Below are 17,255 nucleotides of genomic sequence, written 5' to 3'. Positions count from 1 at the left end.
TCGGAACAACTGTCAGTCAAGCCCTCTGAACCAATGAGAGGTATCGGATTTTATTGTCCCGGTTTACCGCGTAAGGGACTCTTGTTTTCCGGTTTGTCTCCGCCCCGCGAGCTCCGTGCAACCAAACATGATTATAAACATGATCATAAACAGTTGTTTTAAATCTGAGTGTATATGAATAAATATGTGTTATAAAAGGCTGCTTGAGATTGACCTTTAAAACACGGCTGCTGCTTTTCACAGGTTAGTTGTTATAATGTAATAAAATATATGAACATTACTATTTTTGAAACTTATTTAAATCCTCTAAGATTTCTAATCTTTCTCAGTGTATTGAAGTTATGAACTGAGGATTTGTAATTCACTAGTTTACTGCTACACAAATACAAAGTGGAGTTGTGATGAAGTGTTAGACTGTTTCCTCTCTGCTCGTCTTCCTCAAGCTCAAATCTAAATATGAAGAGAGGAAGTGAAAGAGCAGAGTTAGTTTCTCCTTCTCAGACCTGCCTCGTCCTGACTGCCCTCCTCATCTCAAGTGAACGCCTGTCACTCATTCAGATTCATGGGTTAGATCCACTCCTACTTTTCTCAGACAAGAAAACGATCTTCTCATCACAGATCAATAATCATTACTTCTGCTTTCAGAGAGACGTGAACCCAGTAAGTTCTTTGTTTGGGTGAAGGGTTGTATGTTCCACACTCAGAGAAAAGTAAAACAAGTCACTGTAAAACTTTATCTTAGAATTATGTTTATTTTCTTTACAATACATAAAGCCTTTGAAATCAGCTCCCAGCACTTTATTTGTTTCATGTTTTAACCTGGAAAATCAGTCCCACACTCATTATTAATAATCTAATGCTGTTCTTCATAAAGTACGACAAAGTAAAAAGGATTCTAAATAAAGTGAAGCGATTCATTTCCTATGCCAATTGTTATTGCCTTTCAAAATAAGAGCATTTTGATCTGATATGCCCAAAACCTGCTAGAACAAAAAAATATGAATGAGTGTTTTCTGCCGTTGCTATGGTGACAATCTGCTTCAGTGTATATTTTCTGTTAGAAACAGGAAACTTAAAACAGATTTATTCATAAACACAAACAGTCACTGAAGTCTGTCACGTCCACAGACTGTAAATAAAGATGGACGACAAGACAGCAATCAAAAGTGAAGCCAAACAATCAGGGACGCCCCCTGGTGGCGGGTTGCAGTATAGGTCACAAACACCTCCTGCTCCATGTTAGCAGATGGGACCAAACTCGAACAATAAAAGTAAACATTGTTGTTAAATAGTTTTAAAGATGTTTCTGTCATTTCAGCTCGTTCTCATCTCTCTGATGTTTGTTCATGTTTCTGATCAGTTTGGTTTGAATCAGTTATTTGATGATATAAAAACAGGCTGAGACGTCATGATTGACAGCTGACACTGACTCCTGATTGGTCAAGAGCGTATATGGGCGGGACCTTGATACCATGGCTCCACTCCACCATCACTGCTGCCAAGACTGCGAATTATGTCAAAAATTCAAGATGGTGACGTTCATATCCGAGATATTTTAGCTTCACTTTTGTCCAACGGGAGGAAGTCATCCATCTTTCTTTACAGTCTATGGTCACATCACGTTAAGGAGGAGCCGGCAGGTTCGGCTGAACTTTAAAATACAAGCAAACACAAACTTTAAATTTAAGCAGAAAAATATCTCATTTTCTAAAACATTCATGTTGTTGGAAAAGTCCTCTTGGAATAATGTGCACAGATGAAAATATAAAGAAGTAGTGTTTAAAATAACAAGTGTTAAGTGTTAAGTGTGTCTGCTGGGAGCAAAGGAAACCTTTTCTTTTTCAATTACTTTGTCTTGATTAATCGTTGCAGTGATTCCTCGGTCAGCTCTGCAAAGGTCTTTATAGGTTGTTGAGCTCCAGAAGAGTTTGGTCCAGAACCTGGTGCATGTCCAGGTTCTCCTCTTTGGCCTGGGCCAGTTTCTCTGGAGAAAAGAACCACAGTCACAGGAGAAAAATACAGACACACAATCCAGAGCACGTCTGATTCTACCCAGTGAATCCACATCACTGTTGTTAGGGTTCACCCACTACAGTTGGATTTGTTGATTGAATGATTATTTATATATATAGAATAATGAAGGATTCAAACATTTAATGTCACGTTTCATCCATAAGAGACAGTATTACATTTTAGGATCTGAGGAACTCCAGAGAGCTTCAGACTAAACATATTAAATCATGTCGTTGACCAGCTTCAAAATGTTATTGTGGCTGAGTAAGAGTTTCTGAAGCGGTTGTTTACGATCTTTGACCAGATCTTCATTTGACGGAGCAGTCGTGGACCTTAGTGTTACAGTACTGCAGGACACTGGAAAGCACAGAAGTAGAGTACATGTGTTCATCATGAATATAATGAAGAGTTTGTTCTCTCATCTGCTCGTTGTGGGAACTGTTGGTTTCTCTATAATTGTTACGGTCTCGCACTTCTATGTAAAAAGCCTTGAGATAATGTATATTATGATTTGGTGCAATAGAAATAAAATTGAATTGAATCTTTAAACAAAGTATTTCTCAGTTTCCAGAGAAGAGGAAGATTCATTTAGTCGTCACTCAGACAGCACACTGAGTAAATCCACTTTTCTTCTTCCAGATGGAGAAACTATCCAACATCAGATCTCAGCTTCAGATAAATCACTTACAACCTCTGTCTCAGGAACAATGTGCTCAATGGTTCTGTTGATCTCAGATAAACGTTCTCATCAGCTGCTTCCTTCAATATCAAGGTAACAGCTTTATAGCTGAGCTGCTCGCGAGTTCCTGAACGCCTCACTCACTCACTCACTCACCTCTCACACACACACACACACACACACACACACACACACACACACACACACACACTCACACTCACACTCACACTCACACACACACACTCACTCACCTCACCTCACACACACACACACACACTCACACACACTCACACACACACACACACACACACACACACACACACACACTCACACACACACACACACCCACCCCCCCACACCCCCACACACACACACACACACACACACACACACACACACACACACACACACACACAAACACACACACAAACACACACACACACACACACACACACACGATTGAAAAGTGAGGAATTCCTTCATGTTTTCATTCACCTGCTGATTCAGAACCAACATTAAAACCTTTTATCTTTAAAAAGTTGGGTTGAAAAATACAAATCTGGGTAATTTGAACAACACACTTTTAATCTACAAGTCTTGTGAAGGATTCAATCATGGATTCAACATGCAGACTGGAGGAGGCGGTGATCGAACCACCGGACTTCAGGTTAATGGACAACCCATTTTACCTCCTGAGCCCCAGCCAGCTATTTTAGGTCACTAGTCCACAGTGGAGTACTGACCCATCGAGAGCTGAACCAACAGCTTAACCAGCCTCGGACTTACACTCAAATTCTTCTGAACAAAACTCCTGATAAATGACCCAGAAGTCTGTGTGTGAAATGATTTAACAGAGTCTAAACCTGGTTCATGCTTCAGAGGAGCTTTTATATTTACACATTACAAGATATGCATCTCTATCTGTCTTCATGATGGACATTTTGCATTTTCTAATACTATTGTGTGCTATTTTTATATTCTGTCTTTTATTTTACTATTTTAAAACTGGATGCAGGCACAATAACACATTTCACTGCACATTGTACCATGTATAATTGTGTACGTGACAAATAAAGCTTATCTTAGGTTATTTATAATTCATACACTACTTATACATTTATAAAAGGAGGAAGTAAATGGAAGAGAAAGGAAGTGAAAGTAGAAGGAGACAGACAAGAGCTTTAATCCGTTTATTACAGAGGGAGGGAAACATTTGAGTAAAGACACAACGTCCACCAACAGACACACAGCAGAGACTCAACCCTCTGTTCAGAGCAGCACTCAGGCACGGACGGGCCCGTGGTTCTTTTCTAGAACCTTCTAGACGGAACAGAACAGCAGCGAGCAGCGGACACGAGTTCAGACAGGAAGGAAGAGCAGAGGGGAAGAGATAGAGAGCGTCTAGAGTGTGGTCATGTCGTTCAGGGCCAAGTCCAGCTCCTCGCTGAGAGCTTTACCCTTCAGCTTCTGAGCGTACACTTCATCTGCAGGAGGACACACACAGGTAGAGACACACACAGGTAGAGACACACACAGGTAGAGACACACACAGGTAGAGACACACACAGGTAGAGACACACACAGGTAGAGACACACACAGGTAGAGACACACGGGGCAGAGCAGCAAAGAGACAGGATTCAGAAAAACAGAAGGAAAATGTTCATCTGGTGTTAAACGGTCGCTTCATGCAGCTCGTTACTTCAGATCGAGCAGAAGAAACATCTGGAGGCTCAGACCCTGTTCACACCTGCATTTACATCTTTCCTTCGTTAATATTATGAAGGAAAGATGTTTGTGTGTTTATTTTCTTATACAAGTTCTATATATTTGTTTGTATTTGTGTTTTCTTTTTATTTATAGTTATTTATAATAAAGTTTATGGTTGAACTGTAAAATATCAAACCTCAATTATATTGATTCATGTTTTACTCACTAATATCGATATCAGCATCAGCCCCAGAGGTTTGTTGGGCTGGAGTTCACCTGTATCCATATGTCACAGCTGAGGGATCTGACCCCATGCTCTCTCTGACCTCTGGGTTCGAACTCACTGAACCCGTTCAGCTCAGAGACGACGGATCAAACCACACAGCTTTCCTGCTTCAACTGTTAGTGAAGTCATCATGAATTCAGGCAAACACAACCACGGCAGCCATGTTGGAAGTCGACGGTGAACGGCTCAAATCTGAGTTCTACACAAACATTTCAAACATACGGGGAAGAAACCGATTCTATACTAAGGTAAGAAATACAAGTAACAGTAAATTCTAAATTTTACCTAAAATGGACAAAGTTGCATCGGCAAAACATAAAACTAAATTCTGAAAAGTAGTGATTCTGTGTTATAGTGCAGTCGGTAAGGACGGACACACACAGGCTCACATCCATTTTCCATTCAGCTGTGAGCGTCTGCATGATTTAACCTGTTCTCCCGTCATGCACATGTTTGTCTAGTGGGCACATGCATGACTGCGTCTGTGCATGTGTGTAAACCAACACGTGGCTGAACTGCCAGTAAATGTGCGTCCTTCAGAGAGTGACCTGATGTTCATCTCCACTTCTCAACGTGAGGGGAGAAGGAACGCAGCTTTTATTTATTTGTTACTCGATGATATGTGGAACTTTTCATATGAACAAGTTTGAACTTCTTCCACGTGAGAGAGTCGGATCCTCTTTAAGACTTGTAGGATTTCACTGGACGTTCAGGTCAGTTTCTAACACATCGCACTTCTCTCCCACCACACCCGGACCCTGAGCCTTCACCCAGCCACACATCGTCAGTAGAGGTTAGTGAAGCAGTTTGTTACTTCTACTCGATTCACAGCAGGACGGCGAGCAGACGTGTTACTGGTGTCAGGAGGAAACAGCGTTTAAATACCTTCCAGATCGTCGATGGTCTTCTCCAGCTTGGCCACAGATCTCTCTGCAAATTCTGCACGAGTCTCAGCCTGGAACACAAACCGCCACAGAAACATCAGTAAGACACGAGTCAACGCCGCCGCTCGCTTCAGGCGGTTCATGTGTGAGAGGAAGAAACATCTACCTCACCTCTTTCAGTTTGTCAGTAAGAACTTTAATTTCCTCTTCGTATTTATCCTCCTTTTGCGAGTACTGAAAACCAAACACAAGATTTGAACTTGAAGCTGAAATAATAACAAGAGACTTTACATGCACAGTGAATCCACTGCTGGAGAAGATTTGAATCTTTTAAAGAAAGACAAGAAGGATAAAGATGCACAACTGGAGGTGAAAGTTCTTACTTTTCCTCATGTTTCTTTAAGTCACTTTAAATAATGAACCGTGTATATTTCCATCATATATATATTTAAACATATTTACAGTCTGACTGTCCGGACCTGAGGCCGAACGCCCTCAGCTCCTACTGTACCTTCTCAGCCTGCGCTTCCAGTGACTTCAAGTTGTTGGTGACATTTTTCAACTCTTCCTCAAGGTCGCCTGATTTACTGAGCAGCGTCAGAAAGAGAGAAAGAAGCGAGAGGAGAAAGAGCAGCGACTTGAAAGAACAGCAGAGGAGAACAAAGCCTGACAGCGACTGAACCGACGCTTTGAAAATCAAGTCTTCTCAGAGACGATCATTTACATCTGACTCTGAGAAGAACAAGAGTCATACCAGGTCTTTGAAAGGTAACTTCAAATAAACGTAATCAAATGAAAGCAGAAGTCTCATGTTATTCTATGTTTTTCTTCTTGTCAACAAATCTCATCTCATCTCACTTGCTTCGTCCGTGACTCAGATACAAACTAATCAGTTGCTACTGACGACATGAATCTTAAAGTGTTTTAAAAAGACAGCAGTGGTTCTTATGATCCACGAGGCTGTGGACTGGAGTGACCAATCAGAGGAGCATCAGCCGCTGTCCCCGCCCCCACGGTGTCATAGCTCCACCTGGCGAGGGAAGTGACCAATCAGAGGAGCATCAGCCGCTGTCCCCGCCTCCAAGGTGTCATAGCTCCACCTGGCGAGGGAAGTGACCAATCAGAGGAGCATCAGCCACTGTCCCCGCCTCCACGGTGTCATAGCTCCACCTGGCGAGGGAAGTGACCAATCAGAGGAGCATCAGCCACTGTCCCCGCCCCCACGGTGTCATAGCTCCACCTGGCGAGGAAGTGACCAATCAGAGGAGCATCAGCCACTGTCCCCGCCCCACGGTGTCATAGCTCCACCTGGCGAGGGAAGTGACCAATCAGAGGAGCATCAGCCGCTGTCCCCGCCTCCACGGTGTCATAGCTCCACCTGGCGAGGGAAGTGACCAATCAGAGGAGCATCAGCCACTGTCCCCGCCTCCACGGTGTCATAGCTCCACCTGGCGAGGGAGCGTGTCGGTCGATGTTGATCGAACACGAAGGGAAAGGCCGGTTCAGGTTTGTGGAACCACAGAAACTCACTAGTCTTATCTTTTATCCAGAAAATGTCTCTTTCATAATCATAAAAACTTAGAATTTTGAGTTGGCCTCAAAATATAAAAATCTACTGTCCTAGGTTTCCATCTGATTTGTTGACAAGAAAACCAAGGCAGAATATCACCTGACTTGTCCTTCAGCGAATCACAGGCCAGTGCAGGTTAGACAGGAAACAGTGGGAGGAGTTTAGAGGCGGCAGGTCAGAGGAGCAGAAGGAGGCGGGGTCACGATTTGGACCCGGTGGAGTTTCAGTACCTCTTCGTCTCCGCACATCATGGACTTCATATTCTGGTCCATTAGTCGGAGCTCCTCCTCCAGCTCCCTCACTCGTCTGCAGGGTTAGTCCGGGAGGTCGGGGGTGAGGAGGGTGGGGGTCATGCAGGCGTTTCCAACATGCATTAGATAAACACACACACACACACACACACACACACACACACACACAGGAGAGAACACAAGAACACACGTCTGTGTCCTGCAGCTTCACACAACCAGGATCTGTGGATCACTCTCAGTGATCCATCGTTTATTCAAAATGAAAACACATCCCAGCTGAGATTTAAACATTTGACTCTTTTCAGGATTTTGCAACATTTTAAACGATTAATCAGATTATTGATCAGTAGATTAATGGACAATAATCATTGTTAAGAGTCTGTGCAACAACAACCAGTAATTAATCATTAATCATTAAATGCATGAATGACCAGTGCACGTGCAGCTTCGCATGTTGTGCCAGTAGTGATCACATGACCTCCACCATGACATCCTGAATAATGCACAGTGGTGTTGACTTACGCCTCGGCCACCTCCGCCCGCTCCTCGGACCGCTCCAGGTCGCCCTCCAGGATCACCAGCTTCCGAGCCACCTGCGGACGTTCAGCTCAAACTCAGACCCAGGAACACGCGTCACTTCTTTACTGAGTTTACAGACATCTATTCTGTTGACTTATCTTAAACTTTATTATCAATGAAAAGAAATGACAAATATATAGAATTTAAATAAAAAAATAAGTTTGTAAGTAACTGTAAATACGTTTTTTCTGCATTGTTTATTCTGTCAAATCAAAGTTTCCACATCAGCAAACGTCTGTGACTCATATCGGTCGAGTTTTATTACTAAACGATATAAACTTGAATCCGTCATTTATCCTCAGTTACTTGGATCGGATTCTCTGTGTCTGTATTAAGTCTCCACCTTTAATTTAAATTTAAACATAGCAACAAATATACAGAAATACTTTTTATAAAATGATTTTTGTATTATTTTGAAATAAACAGACGTTTTTGGTGTGTGTCACATGTTGTAGCACGTAGCCGTAGTCTGAGGACCGGTGTTTGCACTTTGAACTTTGAAGTCTCACCTCCTCATACTTGCGGTCGGCCTCCTCCGCGATGTGTTTGGCCTCCTTCAGCTGCATCTCCTGGATCTCCATCTTCTCCTCGTCTTTGGACGCTCGGTTCTCGATGACCTTCATTCCTCTGAACGGTCACAGCAGGAGACAGCAGTGAACAGTGGGGACATGGAACTAAGTACTTTTACTTTGTTACTGTACTTAAGTGCAGTTTTCATGTATCTGTACTTTACTTAAGTAAATGTATTTTCAGGTTCTTTTCACTTGAGGTTTATTCTGAGCTGCGTTCGTCAGTGGTTAGTTTAAGTGACTGAGGTTTCCTGCGAGCTGACGAACCAGAGCTTGACTAGTTGGTTGAGTTTTTGCTGCTCTGGGACAAAGAGCGTTCAGATGTTCAGTGGATGAACAAAGTTCTTCACCTCTCGCTCTCGTCTGCAGCTTTCTCCGCCTCCTCCAGCTTCTGCAGAGCGGTGGCCAGCCTCTCCTGAGCTCGGTCCAGCTCCTCCTCCACCAGCTGGATACGTCTGTTGAGAGACGCCACCTCCGCCTCCGCCTGCACGGATCAGAGCAAAGAACCCAGAAGAAGAGTCAGACAGTTTTCACACTGAAGGCCAGTTCAGCAGCAGCGGGGGGGTCCGGCCCCTAATGCTGTCGCCTAGCAACCGAGCTGCAGTAGGTTCTTTAACACGGAGCGTTAGCTGCTCCGTCGAGTTGGAGCCAGAAACGTAAGCATTGACCGACAGTTTGTCACCGAAGCACAATGAATCCTGGGAAAAGAGACTCATGATTGACAGCTGAGCCTGACTCAGGATTGGCCGAGAGTATGTGTGGGCGGGACCTTGATACCTCAGCTCCACTCCTCCGTCACTACACTGACTGCAAATGACGTCATCACCACAAGATGGCAGCGTTCACATCCCAGATGTTTTGGCTTCATTCTGAAGGAAGTGGAGTCCATTGTTACTTACAGAATACTAAAGCACCTTTCAGTTTGTGGTACAGCTGCAGTATTAATGACACTTGACAGGATGACGTTTAGTTTAGTGGGAGGAGTTTAGAGGATCAGTACGAAACGAGTTGTAAAAGAAGTAATCTGCTGTTAGTTGGTAACTTCATCTCCATCTTATGTTCTAAAGCTGAGCGTCAGTCCCGGTTCCACCGGGAGCTCCGTGATGAACGGGAGGTTTTCCCGGTGTCGGTGTTACCGTCTCTCGGGCGCGTCTCTCGGTCTCCGCCTCCTCCTGCATCCGCTCGGCTCGGTCCTCCGCCTCGTACGCGGCCTGCTGCAGACTCTGGATCTTCCTCCTCACCGCGTCTACGGACGTGAAGGCCGCCATGATGCCGAGGTGTGTGACTGTTACCGTGGCAACGGGGTCAGAAGCGACCGCTACTTCCGGTTACAACTTTAAAACGAAGCGATCATCGGCGCGTCTCTTATTTTGAAATCACACGAAACCGCGCCGCCAGGTGGCAGCCGGCCGTGACGTCACCTACGGGTTTGTGAACTATATAAACGTCATAGACTGTGTATATATATATATATATATATATAATAAATAATAGTAAATTATATAGAATAAATATAAAATTAGATTATATTCTGCCCTTGAATATCTAATCAAGTTTGTTATGATATAAGTTCTCGAAATGATGTAATCCTCTGTCTTTACTCGGCTTCTTTATCCCTCGAACACGTTATTTGCTTTATTGAACCAAGTTTATAATAAATACTTTGTGACTTCAGAGAATTCAAAGAATCATTTGGGTCAGAATTCAGTCTTTTGCAGAGTTGAAGGAAAGATACGAAATCTTTGTTGTGTGAAAGTATAAAAATGTATTGACATCATGTCATATCATTTAGAATGTCTTTATTTATAGAAGTTATTCCAGATTGATATAACTGCTGGACGTCCTGAGGCAGAGACGTTCCTGTTGGAGTGGACATAAACAAACTCACATCTGGTTCTTTCCTTCTTTGGTCACGTCCCTGTGAGGCTGCACAGGAAGTCCAGGACTCAGTGTCTCTGACCATTAGAACCACTCATGACTCAGAAGTCTGTAGGAACGTCTCCAGGACTCTGGGCCGCGCTCTTCAGAGCATAAACTCAAGTAGAATTAATTTAGCTTCTTTACTTTGAATATACAGATGTGTTGCTACGGCAACAAGCTCCACCAATCACACGATGAGTTTGACATATTAGTTTAGAGGTGGTAGGAGGTGAATGACTCCAGGGATTTGACCCAACGCCTGAGAGAACCAATAATGTCTCCGCAAGGAAGAGGGACTTTATTTGACATAGTCCAGAGACTGTAAATAAGGATATGAACGCTGCCATCTTACATCTGTGACGCTTTCTGATAAGTTTGCTTTCATTAGTTATTTGATGATATAAAAACAGACTCTGGCTCCAAATGACGTCGCCAGCACAGAGATATTTTGGCTTCGTGTTTCCGACGTGTCGTCCGTCTGTGAATCGAGTCCCTGGGTTTGACTGTTGGATGATGGATGTGCTTCAGCTGCGTGAGTCAGTTATCGGGGTGCACAGATACACCCTGTACATGCTGACATTAGCTGCCACCTGGGGCATCATGTCGACATGTTTAACCGTCTGTTGGTTTTTCACATCGACGTACGACAGTTAACGACTGATGACTCAGGACCTGAGTGTCAACGAGATGGAAAAATACGAGGATTGAAGCTTTTGCAAGATCAGAAAGGAAACGGGCAGGAGGGTAAAAGTTAGCATCGTGAATTAAACGGTTTGAGGCTGGGGTTGTTAATTCTAATTAGTAACTGGTGTAAATTACATTTGGAGTAATGCCTGATTCAGAATTAGTTTGGTGTCCATGTGAACGTGGACAGTGTGAGGATCTGACTCAGCTGCTGCCAAACCTGGATTAAAGAAACCAGATCCTCCACTACAGCGGCTGGGTCGGTCAGAATGGACAGCATCTGCCTGGAGGTGCTGACAGGCTTTATGATATGTTGGTAGAATCTGATACGACACATGATTTAATACGGTGGCTGCTGCTGTGGTCTGCAGCCAGGCTGCTTAACAGGAGTTTTCAAATGATGACGCTCTGGAGATTTAACACGAGCAGCTTTAAATTCTCTGTGAAGGTCGACATGAAGACGGTGGTGATTAATGTGTGTGAGTGTGAGGTCTGACTGACTGGTCTGTGTGCGTTTAAACCACAAGAGGTCGCTGCTGGTTTCTAGTTTGAGCAGCAACAAATGAAACACGTCTGAACACCAACGATGTGACACCCGTCGTGACATCATCCTGACATCATCATGACATCACTCCCTTCACTCACATCTGCTGCCTTCTTCTCTGCCTGCTCCAGCTTCTCCTGGGCGTCCTTCAGCGACTCAGAGTATTTGTCCAGCTCGTCCTCGACGCCCTTCAGCTTCTTCTGCAGACCCAGCAGCTCCTCCTCCAGCTACACAACACAAACACACACAGACACACAACATGTCAGGACGTGAGGAAACGGATCATAAAGGACTAATGAAATAATGTAGAATAACCTGAACTCTTTGACATCGTCTCCTACATTCACGATCCATCCCAGTACATTTAACACACCTCAGAATGAAGGAAGAAGAGTTCAGTGTTTATTGTGTCAACTTCTCTTCTTGTGCTTCAGGTGTCGTCTCCTTCAACATTCGACATCTTTATTAAATCATATTTATTTCATCTGGAACACTGAGTCACATGAGGGACAGTTAAAAAAGAAAGTAATAAATCAGGGTTGCATTACCCACAATGCAGCTCGGCCACTTTACATCATTTACCCGACTTTATTCAGCTCCTCTGTCACTGAAGCGTCTATACGACTGTTTCCTGTTCCCACCAACGATTGGAGATAAAACATGGACGGAATGAAGCCAAATCATCTCTATCGCCCCCTGGTGTCTGGCTGAGGTGGAGGTCAAATCCCCCTCCTCCTCCATGTTAGCAGATGGGACATGAACCAAACAAAAAATCTAAGTAGACGTTAAATAAATGTTTGTAAAGATGTTTCTGTAATTTCAGGTCATTCTCATCTCACTGATGTTTGTTCAAGTTTCTGACCAGTTTGGTTTTATTTAGTTATTTGATATAAAAACAGGCTGAGACGTGATGATTGACAGCTGACACTGACTGATGTATGGGACCTCGACATCCATCTTTATTTACAGTCAAGAGTTCGTAGTTAAACTGAAACCCATAAAACAGTTTGTGGTCCTGATACATCGTTAACGCTTGTTCATATGATCACAACTCAATGATCAGATTCATGCTTCTCGTGATGCAGATTTCTGAAGGTTCCTCGTTCATGACCATTAGAACCTCTTTGTTTTGGACGCGTCTGTTTTCCAGTGACTCATTTCCAAAGATTGTGTCAGCGAGTCAACGTTTGCACCAACAGCTTCATGTCCTATAAAAAGACAATTGTACCCGAGCATAAAGTCCTCAGGACAAACGTACTGTATCACTCCTGACAGACTGCAGCTGCAGCCATGTAAGGCCTCAGTCACAAATAGCCTGGACGCTCCTGATCCCACCGTCCTGAACCAACAGCCTTGACCATCTCGTAGGGGAGCAACAATTCAAAGAAGGCGGGGTCTTTATAGGGAACCAGAAATAGACGAGTATTCAGTGGTCGGACAGAAGTGATGGTGAAGCATTGTCGTAGCAACAGGCCGGGATCCCCCGGGAACACAAGCTATGTGGACAGTTGCATAGTTGAAAAGTTGCTTTCTATTCATAGATGGCTATCTGATCTCGTCAATTACATGGTGGAGCGCGAGTGGAGGCGCAGGCAGGAGAGAGACTCCCTGTGTCCTGCAGCTGCATCACGTCACAGCTGGAAACTGCAGATGTGACAGAGCAGCTGAACCACCTGACGCATATCTTCATCACTCAAAGTGAATTATGAGTTTTGATAATGACACGTTTTTCTTATCCTGAAGTTTTTTAAGTACAACACCATCACTGTTTAGACATGAGCTGCAGAGTTTGTTTCACAGCTGAACAACACAGCAGCAGATCCTGGTTCAGGTGAGAGGGGGGGGGGGCAGCCGGGTGCAGCAGACAGACAGGAAGTGAACACGGAGATTCTGCAGAGTTCAGTTTGTGTGACTGCATAGAAGCAGCTGCTTCGCTCTGCTCTACATTGTTATAGTGTTTATTTAGTTATATATATATATATATATAATATATATATATATGTTATATTTCTACCTATGGTGGATAGTCACTAATATTTTTCTGAGACGTGAGATGATTTAAGCCTCGGATGAGTCACATGCTGGTTTTGAAAAGAGGACACATTTTAGAGCTGATCACTAAAACCACTGATGCTCTGGTGTCCAATCATTTCATCCCACAGCCACAGGGGGGCGCTGTTCAGACTCATGCTTCTCCGCTTACTTTAATCCTCTGATCTCTTTCCCACTTTCTGTTAACATCATTATTTATATGGAGCATTTAAAATCTTTAGGTGTGCTTTAAAATAAATTAAAAACAAGTATAGATATAAAGAAGAGACGATAGAATCCTGATCTAAAATCCAGTAAAAGATATTAAAGATAAGTCAAATTAAATAATAATGCTCTTTCATCCCAAGATGGCTGCCACTGACATCATCGAGCCGTCACTTCACTTTAAACACTGCAGCTGACACTTGACATGAGATATTAACACGTGATGGGAGATGATTCCAGAGTTTGGACCAGAACAGGATCCTGTTCTCCCCGGGTTCCACCCCCCCACTGAATGTCAAGTGAATCTGTTCAGTGGATTTTGAGTAATGATGTTGACAAACACACAAACTGCAATGGAAACAACGTCCTGGGCGGAGCTAATTACTGGAGGAGCTCATTGGACGGCTTAGCGACAGAAGAAGTTTATAGTTTTCAAACGTTTCCAACCAACAAAATTTAACATCATTCAATCAGTTAAAGAGATTTTCAATCGAGCACTTTCAGGTGTAACTAGTAAGAAAAACACCGTCTACAGAGATAACGAACATAACCGTGGGCCCCAGACCGAACCTTGAGGGACGCCACCTCTGATGGGAGCAGAGGAGTTCAGGTGCGCTCAGGTGAGTTGAGGTTTGGCTGCAGCGCCACCTTCCTGTACCTGTTTGCATTTGTCCTCCGCTCCCTTCTTGTCTCCCTCCGCTTGCTCCGCTCGGTCGATGGCGTTCTCCTTGTCCAGCTTCAGCATCTGCATCTTCTTCTTGATGGCCTCCATGGTTGCTGGCTCAGTGGCTCCTCGGCAGTAGGTTCGGGTTTATCCGGAGCGGAGTTTTTATACCGGAGCTGAAGTTCTTTGTTTTAATTTTTTTTTTATTTTTTACCGGAGGTGAGTTCTACCGGAGCTGGACCGGGGCGCGCGTGCGGCTCGTCTGAGCGGCTCGTGGAGAATGAAACTGTCACGAGCTCCTCCCTCCGGTCTCTCTATCATCAGCGTGGACGCGCGCGGGGACGTTTTCCATATTTAGGCAGCGAGGGGTGTCCGAGCTGTGCGCGTGACGTGTGCGCGCACTGTGTGGGAATAAACCAGCTGAGATTTTTTTCACTGACATCATCATCTGTTCACAGTAAGAACACATGAAGAAATAAAGAAGTGAAGAAGTGAAGAGATGAAGAAGTGAAGAAGTGAAGAGATGAAGAAGTGAAGAGATGAAGAAGTGAAGAAGTGAAGAGATGAAGAAGTGAAGAGATGAAGAAGTGAAGAGATGAAGAAGTGAAGAGATGAAGAAGTGAAGAAGTGAAGAGATGAAGAAGTGAAGAGATGAAGAAGTGAAGAGATGAAGAAGTGAAGAAGTGAAGAGATGAAGAAGTGAAGAGATGAAGAAGTGAAGAAGTGAAGAGATGAAGTGAAGAGATGAAGAAGTGAAGAGATGAAGAAGATGAAGAAGTGAAGAGATGAAGTGAAGAGATGAAGAAGTGAAGAGATGAAGAAGTGAAGAGATGAAGAAGTGAAGAAGTGAAGAGATGAAGAAGTGAAGAGATGAAGAAGTGAAGAAGTGAAGAGATGAAGAAGTGAAGAAGTGAAGAGATGAAGAAGTGAAGAGGTGAAGAGATGAAGAAATGAAGAAGTGAAGAAGTGAAGAGATGAAGAAGTTATTAATTATTATTAGAACCTGGAATAAGAGTTAGTTTTTCTATTTTGCATTTTGAGATTAAAGTCAAACTAAATCAAAGGAAGAACTTTGTTTTCTTTTGAAGCGACACGATTCATTTGAACTTCATTCATTTTGAATTTATTCAGTGTTTTTGAATCTTAAAAGGTGAAATAATGTTGAGAATAAACTCAAATTCTCCCCAGAAATTAAATCAGGAATTCTTTTTTCAAATGATTATTAAATGACGTGGAAATAAGTCACGTGCATCTGAGATAAAGTGAAATATGAACTTTGGTCCAACGTATTTGTAGAAAAGATGGAGCCCACACGAGTCGCTGTGAGAAATGAAAATCAAACTGGTTTTATTGGATATAAATGTGTCCCAGTGGCAGGAGGTGGGACTGCTGCTCACCAGCATCACGTTCGTCCAGTCACACACAGACTTTCAGGTTTACTGTCTTTTTATATTAGACATGTGCTTCTTTCGCTCGAACAAGAAAGTGGAAGAAAGGGAGTGTGAGGTTTTCTTATTGAAATGAAGGACAGTTTGAAGTAAGTGCACTTAAGAGGGTAAATGTTTGGTATCAGAAAATTATACTGGACACATTTCATGATCACTTTAAAAGCACTGATATGAGCGACATTCACTCTTTATACGTGAAACAGGAAGTAGGAAGCACCGCGACACTGACATGTAACTGGAGTGAGTCAATACTGAACATCCACATAGAGTCAATACGATGTTTAAAGTTAAATATATGGCTTCATAATCTTTACATAAACACGTCTAATCTAATCCTCAACACTGCAGCTGCTTTAATCCAAACACAGAAACACTTTGCAAAGATATTCACTGAATTTCATACATCGCTCAACCTTTAAAAAAATGTTTTCCCACTGATTTGTTCCATCGCAAAGTTGATTTTGTTCCAAATCCAAAGTTAAAAACAGCTAAATGTTTCCCTCAGATTGAAACATGTGACACATCATCAGTCACGTGACCAGAGACCTTTATCTACACGTCGAGGCTAAACGTGCTCACGCGAATACAAAAAAGAATCATCTGCATAGAATACATTTGTTTGCATAGCTAGCATAGTTAGCATACACTGCGCTCGCCCTCGTGTCTGAGATCTAACAGCGACGTTCTAACGGCAGAATTTACTGGTGACGTCGTTTCATACGGAAACACATAATATACAAAAAGACGACAGGCAAGGCAGAGAAGAAACAGAGGAAAACGTAGAAGATCAAATAGAATCAAAAGCTCAGACGCCTGATTAAGGACTTTCATTCAATTTCATAATCGTGGTGTTTCTGAAAATGGAATAAAGACAGAAACCCTCCTGAGGAACTGGATGTTGGGTGGAGCCTCCTCAGGTCCTGAATCACTGTCACATTACTGTGTGGTGACACTCACACTCACTCACACACACACACACACTCACACACTCACACTCACTCACACACACACACTCTCTCTCTCACTGGTCTTGGCCGTCCTGCAGCAGCTCTGTGGGGAGGAACTTGTACTGCTGCTGTCGGATCGTGGCCAGCTTCTTCCTGGCCTCGTCCAGCTCCCTCTCCTTCCTCAGCATCTCCGCCTGAGCGGCCATGATCTGAAACAGACACGATCATGTGACCACCTCCAGCTCACTGCTCA

The 17,255-nt window shown here is 43.4% G+C and overlaps 2 protein-coding genes across 11 annotated transcripts in view; both read right to left on the bottom strand.

Annotated features, from left to right (window-relative positions):
* Positions 1-1,408: 1,408 nt before the first annotated feature.
* tpm2 (tropomyosin 2 (beta)) lies at positions 1,409-14,915 on the bottom strand. Of its 8 annotated transcripts, none has more exons than XM_047344435.1 (9): positions 14,602-14,915; positions 11,789-11,914; positions 8,890-9,023; positions 8,480-8,597; positions 7,914-7,984; positions 7,371-7,446; positions 5,742-5,804; positions 5,572-5,641; positions 1,841-1,984 (listed from the first exon to the last, which is right to left on the bottom strand). In XM_047344435.1, the coding sequence occupies exons 1-9, from the start codon at positions 14,713-14,715 to the stop codon at positions 1,902-1,904; spliced, it is 855 nt and encodes a 284-aa protein (XP_047200391.1). In that variant the 5' UTR covers positions 14,716-14,915; the 3' UTR covers positions 1,841-1,901. The 8 variants fall into 8 exon arrangements, with proteins under 8 accessions (XP_035040459.1, XP_035040457.1, XP_047200391.1 ...); XM_035184563.2 differs by lacking the exon at positions 7,371-7,446 and adding an exon at positions 6,082-6,157 and having other exon boundaries at positions 1,857-1,984; positions 14,602-14,912; XM_035184567.2 differs by lacking the exon at positions 1,841-1,984 and adding an exon at positions 3,868-4,176 and having other exon boundaries at positions 14,602-14,913.
* A 1,013-nt stretch (positions 14,916-15,928) lies between these two features.
* Positions 15,929-17,255, bottom strand: part of tln1 (talin 1) — a 37,521-nt gene continuing 36,194 nt past the window's right edge. For all 3 annotated transcript variants that reach the window (XM_047344374.1, XM_047344376.1, XM_047344375.1), the window contains one exon: positions 15,929-17,211. In XM_047344374.1, the coding sequence (XP_047200330.1) occupies positions 17,077-17,211 (135 nt within the window). In that variant the 3' untranslated portion in view covers positions 15,929-17,076. The remainder of the gene's footprint in view (positions 17,212-17,255) is intronic.

The sequence above is a fragment of the Hippoglossus stenolepis genome, chromosome 18, assembly GCF_022539355.2.
Source record: "Hippoglossus stenolepis isolate QCI-W04-F060 chromosome 18, HSTE1.2, whole genome shotgun sequence".
Lineage (NCBI taxonomy): Eukaryota > Metazoa > Chordata > Actinopteri > Pleuronectiformes > Pleuronectidae > Hippoglossus > Hippoglossus stenolepis.
This window is presented reverse-complemented; position numbering and strand designations above follow the sequence as displayed.